Source organism: Protomyctophum bolini (genome assembly GCF_963924005.1).
Source record: "Protomyctophum bolini genome assembly, chromosome: 12".
NCBI classification, from domain to species: Eukaryota; Metazoa; Chordata; class Actinopteri; order Myctophiformes; family Myctophidae; genus Protomyctophum; species Protomyctophum bolini.
Window position 1 is genome coordinate 45069692 of NC_137873.1, and position 17397 is coordinate 45087088.

General features: G+C 44.2%; 1 protein-coding gene across 1 annotated transcript; it reads left to right on the plus strand.

The window, feature by feature from the left end:
- Positions 1 to 3360: 3360 nt before the first annotated feature.
- Positions 3361 to 14114, plus strand: LOC308326317 (hydroxysteroid 11-beta-dehydrogenase 1-like protein; the record flags this gene model as incomplete). The annotated part of the gene is made up of 10 exons (XM_080779121.1): positions 3361 to 3364; positions 4514 to 4577; positions 4626 to 4765; positions 10185 to 10331; positions 11276 to 11406; positions 11642 to 11753; positions 12027 to 12118; positions 12357 to 12450; positions 12871 to 13036; positions 13937 to 14114. 10 exons carry the CDS (start codon positions 3361 to 3363, stop codon positions 14112 to 14114), a joined length of 1128 nt encoding a protein of 375 aa, XP_080635247.1.
- Between the last annotated feature and the right edge of the window lie 3283 nt (positions 14115 to 17397).

Here is a 17397-nt window from a genome sequence, read left to right on the forward strand (position 1 = left end):
TGGTCTTCATAAAGACTGACCTGGTCAAGACCTAGTGCAGTGGACTTCATAAAGACTGGTCTGGTCAAGACCTCCTAGTGCAGTGGACTTCATAAAGACTGACCTGGTCAAGACCTTCTCAAAACTTTTTTGCCATGTTGAGGATGATTATTAGCCTGCGGAACGGACGGAGTAAAATATAAATGCTTCCGTCGTACAGTCTGGAGCAACGGAAGCTCTGAGCACGAGTAAAATATAAATGCTTCCGTCATACAGTCTGGAGCAACGGAAGCTCTGAGCACCAGTGAAATATAAATGCTTCCGTCGTACAGTCTGGAGCAACGGAAGCTCTGAGCACGAGTAAAATATAAATGCTTCCGTCGTACAGTCTGGAGCAACGGAAGCTCTGATCATGAGTCAAATATAAATGCTTCCGTCGTACAGTCTGGAGCAACGGAAGCTCTGAGCACGAGTAAAATATAAATGCTTCCGTCATACAATCTGGAGCAACGGAAGCTCTGATCATGAGCAAAGTGAAGCCTCCCCAAATTTCGTCTTTACAGTCGGGCAAAGTTAATATAAATCAAAATCATCTAAGCAGATGTAGAGGTTTGGGAAATGTAGTCCTCTTGGTAGAGGGTTGGGTAATGTAGTCCTCTCGGTAGAGGGTTGGGTAATGTAGTCCTCTTGGTAGAGGGTTGGGTAATGTAGTCCTCTCGGTAGAGGGTTGGGTAATGTAGTCCTCTCGGTAGAGGGTTGGGTAATGTAGTCCTCTCGGTAGAGGGTTGGGTAATGTAGTCCTCTCGGTAGAGGGTTGGGTAATGTAGTCCTCTCGGTAGAGGGTTGGGTAATGTAGTCCTCTCGGTAGAGGGTTGGGTAATGTAGTCCTCTCGGTAGAGGGTTGGGTAATGTAGTCCTCTTGCCGTGATGTAACTCCACATTTTGTCGAGATCCAGCGTTGCTCCTTTGAACTAGCTTAACCCATTGAGACCTGAGCCCCGTTTTATAAATGCATGCCTTCTAAATCAGTAGTTCAGTTCCTCTACCTCTACCAAACCACTGCCCAATCCTCTACCAAATCACAACCCAATCCTCTACCAAACCACAACCCAATCCTCTACCAAAACACAACCCAATTCTCTACCAAAACACAACCAAACCTCTTAAAGGGACACTTAAAACAACACAACAAAAAATATATGTTAATGATGTTTAGAAGCTTTAGATCACTTTCCTGGGGGTATTTATGTGTGTAACATGTGGTTTTAGATATTTTAGATTGTAGCAGTGAGCCTGTTGTCTCTGATGTCATGGACACTGGTCTCACTACCTTACTGGACTACAATTCCCATATTTCTTTGGTGCACTGCTCCTCCTTGTGGATAGGGGGGAGAGCTGTCTTACTGAGACAACATGTAGTCCAGGAAGGAAGTGAGCCCAGTGTCCATGACATCAGAGACAACAGGCTCACTGCTACAATCTAAAATATCTAAAACCACATATTACACACATAAAGAACCCCAGGAAAGTGTTCTAAAGCTTCTAAACGTCATTAACATATATTTTTTTGCAAAAAGGGTGAAGTGTCCCTTTAAGAACATAATGTCCTGTGCTCTGCCTGTGTGCGATGGCCGCCTCAATGCTTTTCCAATGGGAGTCACATGGTTTGACCAAACATTGGTGTTTGATGGAGGGGAGGGGTTACAGAACACGGCTACCAAACACAAGTGTTTGGTCAAACCATGTGACTCCCATTGGAAAAGCATTGAGGCGGCCATCAAACACAGGCAGAGCACAGAACACATGTTCTTTATGTGTGAATGAGGCTTACCAAAACACAACCCAAACCAAACCTCCACCACCAAGAGGTCATTTCACTTTAAATCAGTGCTTCTCAAAGTCTCCGGGGTTCCAAATGGACCCCCCCCCCCCCATAACGGTCCATCTGGTTCCAAATGGACCCCCCGTAACGGTCCATCTGGTTCCAAATGGACCCCCCGTAACGGTCCATCTGGTTCCAAATGGACCCCCCGTAACGGTCCATCTGGGTCCCACAGGTACACTCTGAGAACCGTTTGCTTTAAATTGACACTCAGGACTTTTCGCAGGGTTGCCATTAAGCGTTACCTGCTATAGTGTTTTGTTTCTCTACAACGGGAGAAGACCCCCCAAACCCCACCCCACCCCGCCCCGCCTCCTAAAGGGTCCGCAAAGAACACCTTTTTTGGGACCCCTGACTGCTCCGTTTTTTGTCAATTATATATAATTTCGTGTGTTCAAGCTGTGAGATTGACTGGCCTGAGGTCGACCTCAGGTCTACCTGAGGTCGACTGGCCTGAGGTCGACCTCAGGTCTACCTGAGGTCGACCTCAGGTCTACCTGAGGTCGACCTCAGGTCTACCTGAGGTCGACTGGCCTGAGGTCGACCTCAGGTCTACCTGAGGTCGACTGGCCTGAGGTCGACCTCAGGTCTACCTGAGGTCGACCTCAGGTCTACCTGAGGTAGACCTCAGGTCTACCTGAGGTCGACCTCAGGTCTACCTGAGGTCGACCTCAGGTCTACCTGAGGTCGACCTCAGGTAGACCTGAGGTCGACCTCAGGTCTGCCTGAGGTCGACCTCAGGTCTACCTGAGGTCGACTGGCCTGAGGGAGGAAAGCATGTGTATCAATCGAGCGTTGCAGACGACGAGTCGCCCGGAAGAGAGAATTACCCCAATACATTTTTCCTCGTAGACGTTTCAGAAAACATGTATTTTAAAGACCTTTTAAAGCCTCGGACAAAAGACACCTCGGATGCTGACAAATCATGACGATAAACTAAAAATAAATTGGGTCAGACAAATAGTTTTTCTTATTTCTAATTTGTTCGGCCCAAAAGATTGTGTTTATTGTCATGATTTGTCCCCATCCGAGACTTAAACAGGTCTTTAAATAAATACTTTCTGAATCATCTGAGGAAAAATGAATTGGGGGAATATTCTCCTCCGGGACGCTGGTGGAAGGGGGCGGGGCTAAACCTTGTGGTCATGAAAAGGGGGCGGGACTAAACCTCGTGGTCATGAAAAGGGGGCGGGGCGGGGTCGACTGCGACGCTCTATTTGGAAGGACTCTGCGACCGAAGCGGAGCTCGACGAGAAAGGTTTAGTTTTTTTATTTTCATTATTTTTTTGTGTGTGTGTTTAATTATCAACACTCGTGTTTAAGTGCAACGTCGGAGCCCAAAATGTTGCCACCGTCGTCTTCTAAAGTTATACCGATATAGGGTTATATTCGATATATGGTTATATATTGATATATGGTTATATATCGATATGGTTATATATCGATATATGGTTATAAATCGATATATCTAAGTTACCATCGATCGACAGTTTCCAACGATGCGTATACAGACTTATTATACCTCTGTTTTTCTTTTATTATTTTTTGTAATCTTTTATACACTATTTATCTGGAATCTCTGATATTTTGCTGCTGCTGGAAATGCAAAAGCTTTGATGGAGAAAAAAAAAAAGCAGAAATATCCTGTTTTGTTGAGTTGATAAATGTCACAATGTCTTGAATCAACCGGTCTCGACGAACCGGTATCAACCGGTCTCAACGAACCGGTCTCAACCGGTTGAATCAACCGGTCTCAACCGGTTGAATGAACCGGTCTCAACCGGTTGAATGAACCGGTGTCAAGTGTTGAGTTAAAAGGAGAATTCCAGACGTTTTATATTTTACCATAATCTGATGTTATATCAACGAATGAAGTGGTATCTAATGGGGGGCCGCGGACCCCCATAAGAGAAGATATGCCTGGGACCCTGTTTTATTTCAAGGACCCCCAGTTTGACCTGCATTATTCTACGGACCCCCATTTAATGGCATTTCTATCTCTGGGACCCCAATTTATACTGTAAAAATCTATGTTCATTCGGGTCCATTTGGTTATATTTGTACACTCATACTATCATTTAGCTGGGGACCCCCTGGAACTCCCTCAGGGACCTCTGGGGGTCCCCGGACCCCACTTTGGGAACCACTGTTCTATTAATGACATCACATTAATGTAATAAAACGTCTTGTCTGGAGTTGAGGACTGTTAATTTAATCATTATTAAAAATTAACGACAATTAAAGATGAAAGATATTATAGGCATTGTTTGAATCATGTGACATGTCTTAATTCGTCACTCTGCGAATTAGGTTGATGTTTATTTTTTATTTTTATTATTGGTCTCAGAAAGACTCTTATTTGAGTACGAACAACTTAGTTTAATAATCACATCGAGAGAGCAGAAGCCAGCTGGGTTTCTGTTACAAAAATCTTTTGTACACTATTATAACCCTATTGATAATTATGATATCACGTCTCGTCTGATTTTTCCACACATTGTTTTCATGTTTTATTTTTGGTTTGCTGTAACACTTTGCCAAAACTGTTCATGCAACATATTCAGACCTCACATTGTACACCTGTACAGGTGTGGCCCTGTACAGGTGTGGCCCTGTACAGGTGTGACCCTGTACAGGTGTGACCCTGTACAGGTGTGGCCCTGTACAGGTGTGACCCTGTACAGGTGTGGCCCTGTACAGGTGTGGCCCTGTACAGGTGTGGCCCTGTACAGGTGTGACCCTGTACAGGTGTGACCCTGTACAGGTGTGACCCTGTACAGGTGTGGCCCTGTACAGGTGTGGCCCTGTACAGGTCTGACTGTACAGGTGTTGCCGTGTACAGGTGTGACTGTACAGGTGTGACCGTGTACAGGTGTGACCCTGTACAGGTGTGGCCCTGTACAGGTGTGACCCTGTACAGGTGTGACCGTGTACAGGTGTTGCCGTGTACAGGTGTTACCGTGTACAGGTGTAAATATAATGTGAAACATTTGTAAGAACTTGAATCCAAGTGTACGAGTTATTTATTTATGTCATGTTCCAGGTGTTGAACACAGACGTTTTCGATTAGCCTAACGACTTATTAACACCCCGAGTGGCATGGACGGAGTTGTTATGTTATTTTCCGGTGGGACGTCATCGAAAATGTTCCCCCCCCCCCCCCCCCCATTTTAGCCGACGAGATCGAAAATATTAAAACGTGAATAACTCTTGATCTAAATCATGCCGTCCAATTCTAAGCAAAGATTGCGTCAGACGGCCCATCCTGGTCCCGTCGCTAGTCGCGTTAGAATTAATCATACCGCCCGTTGTTGTCGATCGGCTCTAGGGTGTTATCAGATGGGAGTCGGCGGCCAAATACATATAATTCTGTATTTTAGTTAAAAACGTTCGCTCTGAAAGAATATATATTCAAAGACCAAATTTGGTTTAAATCGGCCTGGCAGATTTGGAGAAATTATGTCGACAGAAATACAGACACAAAATATCGCTACACATTGCCATGTATTGCCATGGTGATCAAATATTGTTAGTTGTGCGGAAATAAAAAAATGTAAAACGTTTTTTTTTGTGTCCTCCAGGGTCCATAGAACAGGAAAAAAAATGGGTTACAAGAATCTTCACAAAGCGTTCACTAAACTGGATTCCGCTACATAACTACATACATGTGGGAAGGTATTTATATGCAAACATCATGACCAATGGCATTGCAGGACTAATCAATGAACATCAATGATGATGTTTAGGTGAAAAAAATAACAGAAAAAAATAAGTAATTAATTAAAATAAAAATGTTGCCAAAAAAGCATCGCTGGGGTTTTAACAGGGTTAATTGTTTCTGTAGTAAAAAGTGCAGAACATTATTTATACAAGCCTGTTTGTTGCCGAGCAGATTATATTATCTGATGACGTATAGATTTAAATTTTTAACCCATTCTGACCGGGCACCCATTTTGGTGTTGGCATCATGTTATGCTTTAGCTATTGAAAAATAGCAGATCTACAAGCTCATATCGCGCCACCGAGTGGCGCGATACGAGCTTGTAGGTCTGCTATTTTTGAAAAATTCGAAGAACGACTGACATTTTTTTAATCTGATCTCAGGTCAGAATGGGTTAATCAGACCAGTGTGTGTCCAGTGGAAACCTCGTATGAATCTGATCTCAGGTCAGAATGGGTTAAAGAGGTGTTGTCGTTAAATGGACGAAACAGACATGAATGTACACGCACAACTATGATGGCATTAATTATTATAAGAACCGTTTGTGTTTTTTCTCTCGTCACTGATGACACAATGATTGTGACGACCTTTGGGATCGCAATACGCCTCGCTCTGCTATCTATACAATGTCATTTAGATAAGTGTGTGTGTGTGTGTGTCATTTAGATAAAACCCTCTAATCTCACTACTAGCGATAGTATTATAATATGTGCTCTCTCTCAGTGTTGGTTTTGGCAGCACATTTAGCTTATAGTTTCAGTCTGTTGAATATAGTCTTCGTTTGGTTTTAGTCACCCAGAATGTTTCAGTGTTTTAGTTTAGTTTTAGTTGACTAAATGTCATAAGATTTTAGTCGACTAAATACGGTTGATTTAGTCGACTAAAATGTATTCCGGTGGGCCTTGATGCCGTCGTAATTAATGGTTGATGTTACACCTGCTGAAAATAGCAGATCTACAAGCTCACCACGTGTCGCGCTGCGACGTGTTGTGAGCTTGCACTGGACTCAGGGCAACAGCACAGCTTTAATGATCTAATATTACAACATAAACATTACAGAGACTTTACTGTACGATACTTTAAAACAGTTGTCGTGTTGCACACATTGCCTAAATTGGCTGATATCTGCACCGCCCCTCGTTGGAAACGATGTATTTCAGACTCCAGCTTGTCCCTCTCCTTCCAGGCTGCATGAACTCTGACCCCTCAATGTCCTAACTCTGTCTACGCTATGCCTCTGGGTTTCTGCCCCCTCAATGTCCTAACTCTGTCTACGCTATGCCTCTGGGTTTCTGACCCCTCAATGTCCTAACTCGGTCTACGCTATGCCTCTGGGTTTCTGACCCCTCAATGTCCTAACTCGGTCTACGCTATGGCTCTGGGTTTCTGACCCCTCAATGTCCTAATTCTGTCTACGCTATGGCTCTGGGCCCAGAGAGTCATAGGCTCCGCCCATAGAGCCATAGGCTCCGCCCATTGAGTCGAGGCAGGGCAGGTGTACAGTCCATTCACAGAGAGACAGACAGACCGTTCCGCAGCGGTGCTGTCCTTTATAAACGGAGCATTGCGCTTCAGAAGAGGATCAAATGAATAAAGGAGTATAGCTACTATCTAGGATCTATCTACAGCTGTAGATAAAAGTCTGGGATAATACGAGTGTGGAGATCATACAACACGTGAGTATGAAGAGTATTTCCAATACATCTCAAATATTGTACTTTTACTGCATTCCATTTTTTTGGCAGCTTTAGTTACTTTGTAGATTTTGATTATTATTATTACATAAACAAAGATTAACCACTTAAAGCCCTTTTTAAGCATTTCGGCCATTTGAAAATTGTGATGCATTGTGAGCTTGTAGATCTGCTGTTTTCAAAGGATTTGTAGGCCTATGTTTCAAAACTTTTTTTAAATCTTGCATAATGAGTAGCCTACTTCCTGAATTTGACACTTTTACTTAAAGTAATAAGTGCTTCACAGAGCAATGGAGAAAGAAAGGAAAGCAAGGCATAAAACATAAAAAATAATAGCAGTAATGCCATACAGTGAGGACATGAATAACAAGGAATGTAAAAGATCAATTAAAAGCAAGAGTGTAGAAGTGGGTCTTGAGCTGTGCATTAAAAATGTCTACAGAGGCTGCCTGTTGAAAGTACAGTGTTATTAAACTATACAGAGGCTGCCTGTGGAAGGTAGTTTATTAAACTACAGAGGCTGCCTGTGGAAGGCAGTTTATTAAACTACAGAGGCTGTCTGTTGAAGGTAGTTTGTTAAACTACAGAGGCTGCCTGTGGAAGGGACAGTGGGAGTTTGTTCCACGCCGTCGGCCCCTAGAAGCAGAAAGCTGCTTAACCATGTTTATGAGTTGATTTTGAAGTAAAACGATTTAAAAATAAATCCTAAAAACAAGTAGAACATTTGAGTACATTTTCCACCCCCGTGACTCATTGTTTTTGAATAGAAGAGGTGGTCCTATAGCAGACATGAAGGTCCCCGGGGGTCCATAAGATGCTAGTCTAGTCCATAAGACTATAGGTAAAACAGTCTTCTCTGTTAGAGCCTCCCATCACTGGAACAGTCTCCCTACAGAATTAAGAGAGACCTCCAACTATATCTGACCTTCAAATCCAACCTGGCTAAAAACAACTCAAATTTGTAATCGTGAGTAACTAACTATCAGCACTATTTAGTATTTATCTCCGGTGTCATTTCTCACTTCACTTGCCGTTGTTCTGTCCCCTGTACCATGTCGATCTGTTCCTGTACTGTATTGTGTTTTTGTATGGACGTAGTGTTGGGTGCTTGCACATATGCACACGTGGCATCAACGCATGGTGTTGTGTGCAGGCGCCCTACACTTTGTTCTTCTTTTATCTGTATTGTATTGTGTTTTGTATGGACGTAGTGTTGGATGCTTGCACATATGCACACATGGCATCAACGCATGGTGTTGTGTGCAGGCACACTACACTTTGTCCTTCTTTTATCTGTATTGTATTGTGTTTTGTATGGACGTAGTGTTGGGTGCTTGCACATATGCACACATGGCATCAACGCATGGTGTTGTGTGCAGGCGCCCTACACTTTGTTCTTCTTTTTTATCATTCATTCATTTTTTAAGAGCCTGCCCAGGGACTACAGATGAAATTTAGCTTCGGCTAACTCTGGCCCATTTACATTGATGTGAAAACTGACATGTTGATTAATGAGCTTTGTCCCTGTCAAATAAATAAATAAATAGTCTGGTGAATAGAAGAGGTGGTCCTATAGCAGACATGAAGGTCCCGGGGAGGCCATAAGATGCTAGTCTGGTGAATAGAAGAGGTTGTCCCTCACAGGCAGACCGCAGAGAGGGGGTCCTCCATGACAGTGGTCATGAATGTGACCTTGTTGTTGTCTTGTTGAATAGGAGAGGTGGTCCCAGGCAGAATGTGACCTTGTTGTTGTCTTGTTGACTAGGAGAGGTGGTCCCAGGCAGAATGTGACCTTGTTCTTGTCTTGTTGAATAGGAGAGGTGGTCCCAGGCAGAATGTGACCTTGTTGTTGTCTTGTTGAATAGGAGAGGTGGTCCCAGGCAGAATGTGACCCTGTTGTTGTCTTGTTGAATAGGAGAGGTGGTCCCAGGCAGAATGTGACCTTGTTGTCTTGTTGAATAGGAGAGGTGGTCCCAGGCAGAATGTGACCTTGTTCTTGTCTTGTTGAATAGGAGAGGTGGTCCCAGGCAGAATGTGACCTTGTTGTTGTCTTGTTGAATAGGAGAGGTGGTCCCAGGCAGAATGTGACCTTGTTGTTGTCTTGTTGAATAGGAGAGGTGGTCCCAGGCAGAATGTGACCTTGTCCTTGTCTTGTTGAATAGGAGAGGTGGTCCCAGGCAGAATGTGACCTTGTTGTTGTCTTGTTGAATAGGAGAGGTGGTCCCAGGCAGAATGTGACCTTGTTGTTGTCTTGTTGACTAGGAGAGGTGGTCCCAGGCAGAATGTGACCTTGTTGTTGTCTTGTTGACTAGGAGAGGTGGTCCCAGGCAGAATGTGACCTTGTTGTTGTCTTGTTGAATAGGAGAGGTGGTCCCAGGCAGAATGTGACCTTGTTGTTGTCTTGTTGAATAGGAGAGGTGGTCCCAGGCAGAATGTGACCTTGTTGTTGTCTTGTTGAATAGGAGAGGTGGTCCCAGGCAGAATGTGACCTTGTTGTCTTGTTGAATAGGAGAGGTGGTCCCAGGCAGAATGTGACCTTGTTCTTGTCTTGTTGAATATAGGAGAGGTGGTCCCAGGCAGAATGTGACCTTGTTGTTGTCTTGTTGAATAGGAGAGGTGGTCCCAGGCAGAATGTGACCTTGTTGTCTTGTTGAATAGGAGAGGTGGTCCCAGGCAGAATGTGACCTTGTTGTTGTCTTGTTGAATAGGAGAGGTGGTCCCAGGCAGAATGTGACCTTGTCCTTGTCTTGTTGAATAGGAGAGGTGGTCCCAGGCAGAATGTGACCTTGTTCTTGTCTTGTTGAATAGGAGAGGTGGTCCCAGGCAGAATGTGACCTTGTTGTTGTCTTGTTGAATAGGAGAGGTGGTCCCAGGCAGAATGTGACCTTGTTGTTGTCTTGTTGAATAGGAGAGGTGGTCCCATCACAGGCAGACAGCAGAGAGGGGGTACCGGTCCTCCAGACAGCGGTCATGAAGGTTCCAGGGGGTCGAAAGATGCTCATGGTTCCTGCCGTGGTTTTGTGGGCGTACTGTTGGCGGGACACCTTCGACCCAGGTGAGACTAACCCTTCGACCTGCAGGTGAGACACCTTCCACCCAGGTCAGACACCTTACCTTCCACCCAGGTCAGACACCTTACCTTCCACCCAGGTCAGACACCTTACCTTCCACCCAGGTCAGACACCTTACCTTCCACCCAGGTCAGACACCTTACCTTCCACCCAGGTCAGACACCTTACCTTCCACCCAGGTCAGACACCTTCCACCCAGGTCAGACACCTTACCTTCCACCCAGGTCAGACACCTTACCTTCCACCCAGGTCAGACACCTTCGACCCAGGTCGGACACCTTCCACCCAGGTGAGTGGGGTTAGATTTTCATGAGTAATGTTATATTAGGGTGACTAGATTGTGTGGGACAGTCACTCATTTTCAGAGACCTTTTCAGGTGTCCCACAAATTGAGACCCTGTCCCACATTGTGACTGACAGACATCAGTGTTCACATTGAGACCCTGTCTGTCCCACATTGTGACTGACAGGCATCAGTGTTCACATTGAGACCCTGTCTGTCCCACATTGTGACTGACAGACATCAGTGTTCACATTGAGACCCTGTCTGTCCCACATTGTGACTGACAGACATCAGTGTTCACATTGAGACCCTGTCTGTCCCACATTGTGACTGACATCAGTGTTCACATTGAGACCCTGTCTGTCCCACATTGTGACTGACAGACATCAGTGTTCACATGTCCTATTAGTTGTCTTTCTGTTGTAAAGATCTTCTCATTGTCTCTGTTCCTGCTAGATGCGTTTTTAAGCCTATTAAAATAACATGAGAATATATACGTCAGTCATACCAACCAGCAACCATGACCCAAATTATCATTTTAGAACAATCACGCGAATCACCAAAACCTTTGCGAATCGCAAGGATTATGCAGAGCAGCATGGTGTTGATTGGTGGACATAATCCCCCCCCCCCCCCCCCCCCCAGACAGTGTGGGCGGAGCCAGGGTCCTGGTGACCGGCGCCAGCACGGGCATCGGTGAGCAGCTGGCCTATCACTACGCCAGGCTGGGCGCCCAGATCGTCATCACAGCACGGAGGGAGGAGGCACTGCAGGAGGTCTGTCTGTCTGTCTGTCCCTCTGTCTGTCTGTCTGTCTGTCCCTCTGTTTGTCTGTCTGTCTGTCTGTCTGTCTGTCTGTCCCTCTGTCTGTCCCTCTGTCTGTCTGTCTGTCCCTCTGTCTGTCTGTCTGTCTGTCACAAGAGAGATCCAGTCATTTTACACTTGATTGATAAATGAGGGCCTATGCATGAACTGGATGTCATTCATGTGCAGTTCTGCCTGTGTCCTGCAGGTGGCAGAGAGGTGCCAGGCGTTGGGGGCTCAGAAGATAGTGCACGTGACAGGAGACATGTCTGTGACCTCTGACCCCGAGAGAGTGCTGCGTCTGGCCGTGGACCACCTGGGTACGTATAGGGTCCATTTGGTCCATTTTACTGTACTGTACTGTACTGTACTGTACTGTACTGTACTGTACTGTACTGTACTGTACTGTACTGTACTGTACTTAAATCTAAGAATCTGTTGTTTTGGTTTTGGCTCATGACTGTGTTTGTGCGTGCGTGCGTTTGTGCGCGCGTGCGTGTGTGCGCGCGTGCGCGCGTGTGTGCGTGTGCGCGTGTGTGCGTGTGCGTGTGTGTGTGTGTGTGTGTGTGTGTGTGTGTGTGTGTTCTCTTCAGGTGGGCTGGACTTCCTGGTTCTGAACCACATCGGACCCACTCCGTTCGCCATGTGGGACGGAGACGGAGATCACGTCAGGTCACTGATGCAGGTACAGTAGATCAAATCAGTACAGTAAGATCAAATCAGTACAGTATGAGATCAGGTCAAATCAGTACAGTATGAGATCAAATCAGTACAGTATGAGATCAAATCAGTACAGTATGAGATCAAATCAGTACAGTATGAGATCAGGTCAAATCAGTACAGTATGCTGAGATATAATGTCAACATGCTGCTCTCTCATAGGTCAATTTCCTCAGCTCTGTGAACACGCTGCTCTCTCATAGGTCAATTTCCTCAGCTATGTGAACATGGTGTCGGCTGCCTTGCCGCGATTGGAGGAGAGTTCCGGAAGCATCGTGGTCGTCTCGTCTCTGCTGGGTGAGTTGACCTCTGACCCTTGACCTCTCTGCTGGGTGAGTTGACCTCTGCTGGGTGAGTTGCAGCGTTGTTTTCGTCGACTAAAACTATGACAAATTGTTCGTAGACAAACTTTTTTCTCTGATGAAAACTCTCTAAATATAGTGTTGATTTTGACTAAAAAAAACAAAAAACATGTCAGGAAGGGACTAGTGGACCAGAGATCCAGTGTGAGTCATTTGACACTTGGTTGCATGCTGAAAATAGCAGATCTACAAGCTCACAACTCTTTGCAGCTCATCATGTCTCATGTCTGATGGCCTAATAATATTAATAATAGTACCTGTGTTCCTCAGGTACTCCGTTCACCGGGCCCCGTACTATAATAACAATAATAATAATAATAATAATAATAATAATAATAATAAGTGTGTTTCTCAGGTAAGATGACCACTCCGTTCACCGGGCCGTACTCGGCCACCAAGTTTGCGGTGAACGGGTTCTTCGGAACGTTGCAGCACGAGCTGGCCATGCAGCGCAGCAACGTGTCTCTGACCATCAGCACCCTGGGGCTGATCGACACGCAGTCCGCCATGGAGAAAGTCAGGTCAGACTCATTTATAGATCTACTATTGTCTACAGACACGGACTTTATTGTATCTTAAATTATTTTTTTAATTTTAATGAATTTTACTGACCAGATCTGAACCCATTACGTTTGTCTCTTAGTACCCTTTGTTCAATTCTTTGCATTCATGTGGATTTTTTTTACTTGTATGTAAACTGCACTTAATTATTTGAACTGCACTTAATTGTGCCTGGAAGGTGCTCTATAATAAAGATTATTATTATTATTATTATTATTGTTATTATTATTATATACAAGTAGGTTAGGTTAATAAAGGTGTATTCTCCTTCCAGAGGTTTCACCACCATGACAGCCTACCCTGTTAGGTTAATAAAGGTGTATTGTCTCTCCTTCCAGGGGTTTCACCTCCATGACAGCCTACCCTGTTAGGTTAATAAAGGTGTATTCTCCTTCCAGAGGTTTCACCTCCATGACAGCCTACCCTGTTAGGTTAATAAAGGTGTATTCTCCTTCCAGAGGTTTCACCTCCATGACAGCCTACCCTGTTAGGTTAATAAAGGTGTATTCTCCTTCCAGAGGTTTCACCTCCATGACAGCCTACCCTGTTAGGTTAATAAAGGTGTATTGTCTCTCCTTCCAGAGGTTTCACCTCCATGACAGCCTACCCTGTTAGGTTAATAAAGGTGTATTGTCTCTCCTTCCAGAGGTTTCACCTCCATGACAGCCTACCCTGTTAGGTTAATAAAGGTGTATTGTCTCTCCTTCCAGAGGTTTCACCTCCATGACAGCCTACCCTGCAGGTCTCCTAGGTTCTCTATAGGTTTATAATAAAGGTGTATTGTCTCTCCTTCCAGAGGTTTCACCTCCATGACAGCCTACCCTGTTAGGTTAATAAAGGTGTATTGTCTCTCCTTCCAGAGGCCACACCTCCATGACAGCCTACCCTGCCAGTGACGCAGCGCTCCACCTCCTCAAAGCCGGCGCCACGCGGCAGAAAGAGTCCTTCTATCCTCACTACACCTACTGGGCCTGCCTGTTCAGAGACTGGTTCCCTTTCTTCAGAGACCTGGTCATCCAGAACTCCTACACGTACTGACCTGCTCATGCAGAACTGACCAGACCTGGCCAATCGGAGATAGATCTGTCTTCTACAGAGACCTGCAGCCAATCGGAGATAGATCTGTCTCCTACAGAGACCTGCAAGCCAATCGGAGATAGATCTGTCTCCTACAGAGACCTGGCCAATCGGAGATAGATCTGTCTTCTACAGAGACCTGCAGCCAATCGGAGATAGATCTGTCTCCTACAGAGACCTGGCCAATCGGAGATAGATCTGTCTCCTACAGAGACCTGGCCAATCGGAGATAGATCTGTCTTCTACAGAGACCTGGCCAATCATAGTTATAGATATCAGAAAACTCTTATTTCCATCATTTAACTTTTTGTGAGTTAATTTTTTTGTAAATTCCAGAATTATATGAGTCTAATTATTCTATATCTATATGTATAATGTATTAGAGTCCGCACATCGATATATCTTTATACTCTTAAAGGGGTATAGTTCGGATTTTTTGAAGTTAAGCTGTATAAAATACTTGCCATTAATATAGTGGTTGCAACTGTATTAATTGATTGCCCGAGTCCCGTGGTGGGAGTTCTGCTCTAGTTTTGGTCAATATTAAGTAGTTCCGGTCATTTTGTGGGGGGGGGGGGGGCACAGGGGGGCCACACATTAAAAGTAAATTAATCCACAAAACTAACATAATTTGTATTGTATTGTATTTTTTAAATATTAGTGCAACTTTCGTTCATTTTTGACAGCTTCATACAGCTTAACCCATTCTGGGTGGGAACCACAGAGAACTACAACATCCACAGAGAACTACAACACTAGCTTAACCCATTCTGGACGGGAACCTGTTTTGGTGTTTTAACTAAGCATTAGTGTATGTTATACTGTAGCTATTGAAAAATAGCAGATCTACAAGCAGATCTAAGCGCTTGTAGGTCTGCTATTTTTGAAAAATCGCAAAAAATGCGGCACAAATCTTTGAATATATATTCTTTCAGAGCGAACGTTTTTTTTTATTTCAACGTCAGGCCTAAACTTAAGAAATCTGAACTATCCCTTTATTTATATATATATATATATATATACCAACCATTAGGTTATAGATGTGCATGTTCTTTATGTCTGTTTTTCAGGCTCTTCTGACACTTTATTTAGTAAATGAAGGTGTTTTGAATCTAGACCAGTGTTGTTTTTGTCGACTAAAACTAAGACGAAAAATGTTCTTCGACTACCTTTTTTCACTGACAGACTAAATGGAAACTAAGCCATGGTGACTAAAACTGAGACTAAATATACCGACAATTTCGTCAAAAAATAAAAACTAGACCAAAATGTCAGGAAGGGACTATAGCTAGTGGACAACAGATCCAGTATAAGTCATTTTACACTTGGTTGCATGCTGAAAATAGCAGATCTACAAGCTCAACAGCGCGTTATCAGCGTTAAGAAAACGTTTGTCATTCTGAAGGTATAGCTCTGAAGCACCGTGGTGTTGGTGTACAGGACGTCATAATTATATTATTAACCCTTAATGTACGCCAACTGTATCTCTGCTCACTATACATAATTATATTATTAACCCTTACTGTACGCCAACTGTATCTCTGCTCACTATCGGCCACGCTGACATTAGATTAGGTGTCTTTATTATCCACAAAGACACTTAACCCTTTAGACCCATCCGTCTGCTAAATCACACGCTTCTCCTGGTAATTACAGGACCCCCCCCACATTTACAATTACGCGGACCCCCTCCCCCCGCCACCCCCCTTCTGTCTTTAACCCATTCTGACCTGAGATCAGATTCATACGAGGTTTCCACTGGACACACACTGGTCTGATTAAATGTGGTTTGTGGGCCCTCAACACACACACACACACACACACACACATCCCACAGAAGAGAAGTTTTACGTGAAATAATTCAACATTATTGCTTTCAAAGGTTGTTATTTGGTGCCTTTATGATCCCTCTGTCTTATCTGTGGTTGTAGCGTTATCTAGGGGGGGAGGGGGGCTGTAGGGTTCAGAGTCTTCAGAGAGGACACTTCCACACTAACTGTGTGGGGGGGGGGGGGGCATGCGTAAGCTATAAGAACGTAACAGTGGAATATCTATAATTGCGAATGCAGTGACCACTTACTATGAGACCTAGCAGATCATGTCTGTGTGTCTGTCTGTCTGTCTGTCCCGCTTTTGTGCCCATATATGGAGCTCAGTGATTACGTCACCATGAATCAGCCATAACCATATAAGGAGTCCCCAAAGCAGCTATACGTCCAAAACCCAAATATGTACGAGCTGCGTTCGCTTCCCGCGTTTGTGAGTCTTACTGGTATAATACAGTTCAGGTATGAAGCTGCAGGCCGTATAAAACACGCCCCAGGGTCGCATTTGGCCCGCGGGCCGCACTTTGGACACACAGCTGCAGTATTGTGTATTTGTACCTCTGTTATGATTGTACCTTTGTACTGCAAACTGTTTGCGAACGCAGTGAGCACTTACTATGAGACCTAGCAGATCATGTCTGTGTGTGTGTGTGTGTGTGTGTGTGTGTGTGTGTGTGTGTGTGTGTGTGTCTGTCCCGCTATACGTCCAAATATGGAGTGTGTTGCATCATGTTCGCAATCACAATCAAATCACTCAGCTCCATATATGGGCACAAAAGGGGCCAGGTCCACATATACAGTAACAGCGGGACAGACAGACAGTCTCAGCTGCGTTCGCTTCCCGCGTTTGTGCGTCTTACTGGTAATAAAGTATTCAATCAAATACTTTCATTGATTCACTTTGGACACAGCTGCAGTATTGTGTATTTGTACCTCTGTTATAATTGTACCTCTGTACTGCAAACTGTTAATAAAGTATTCAATCAAATACTTTCATTGATTCCAGTAATAGATACAGTAGTAGTACACATGTACATAGTCACTCAACTCACCAATACGATTGGAATCCTAGGTTCACGCTACACATGTATTTTAACGATTTATATGAATTATTCCCCGGACAAAATAATACAGTATATATCTTTTTAAATTATTCCTCTCACATAAGTTCTTTCTCTTTTAATTGTCTTCTCTTAGACTCTTTTCAATGCGGTATTAAATGACTGAAAAGTTAAAACTATATTTAATCTATAGCTTAATTACAAGCTAATAGAAACTGCAGGCTTTCTAGTCCTGAAAAGTTGCAATGCGAAAATGGAAGCCATCGTTCTCACAATAATGAAAATCGAAATATGTTCGTAAAAAAACTCCCTAATGATGATGTCACTGGAAGACGGTTTCTAAACTGCCCACAGCCG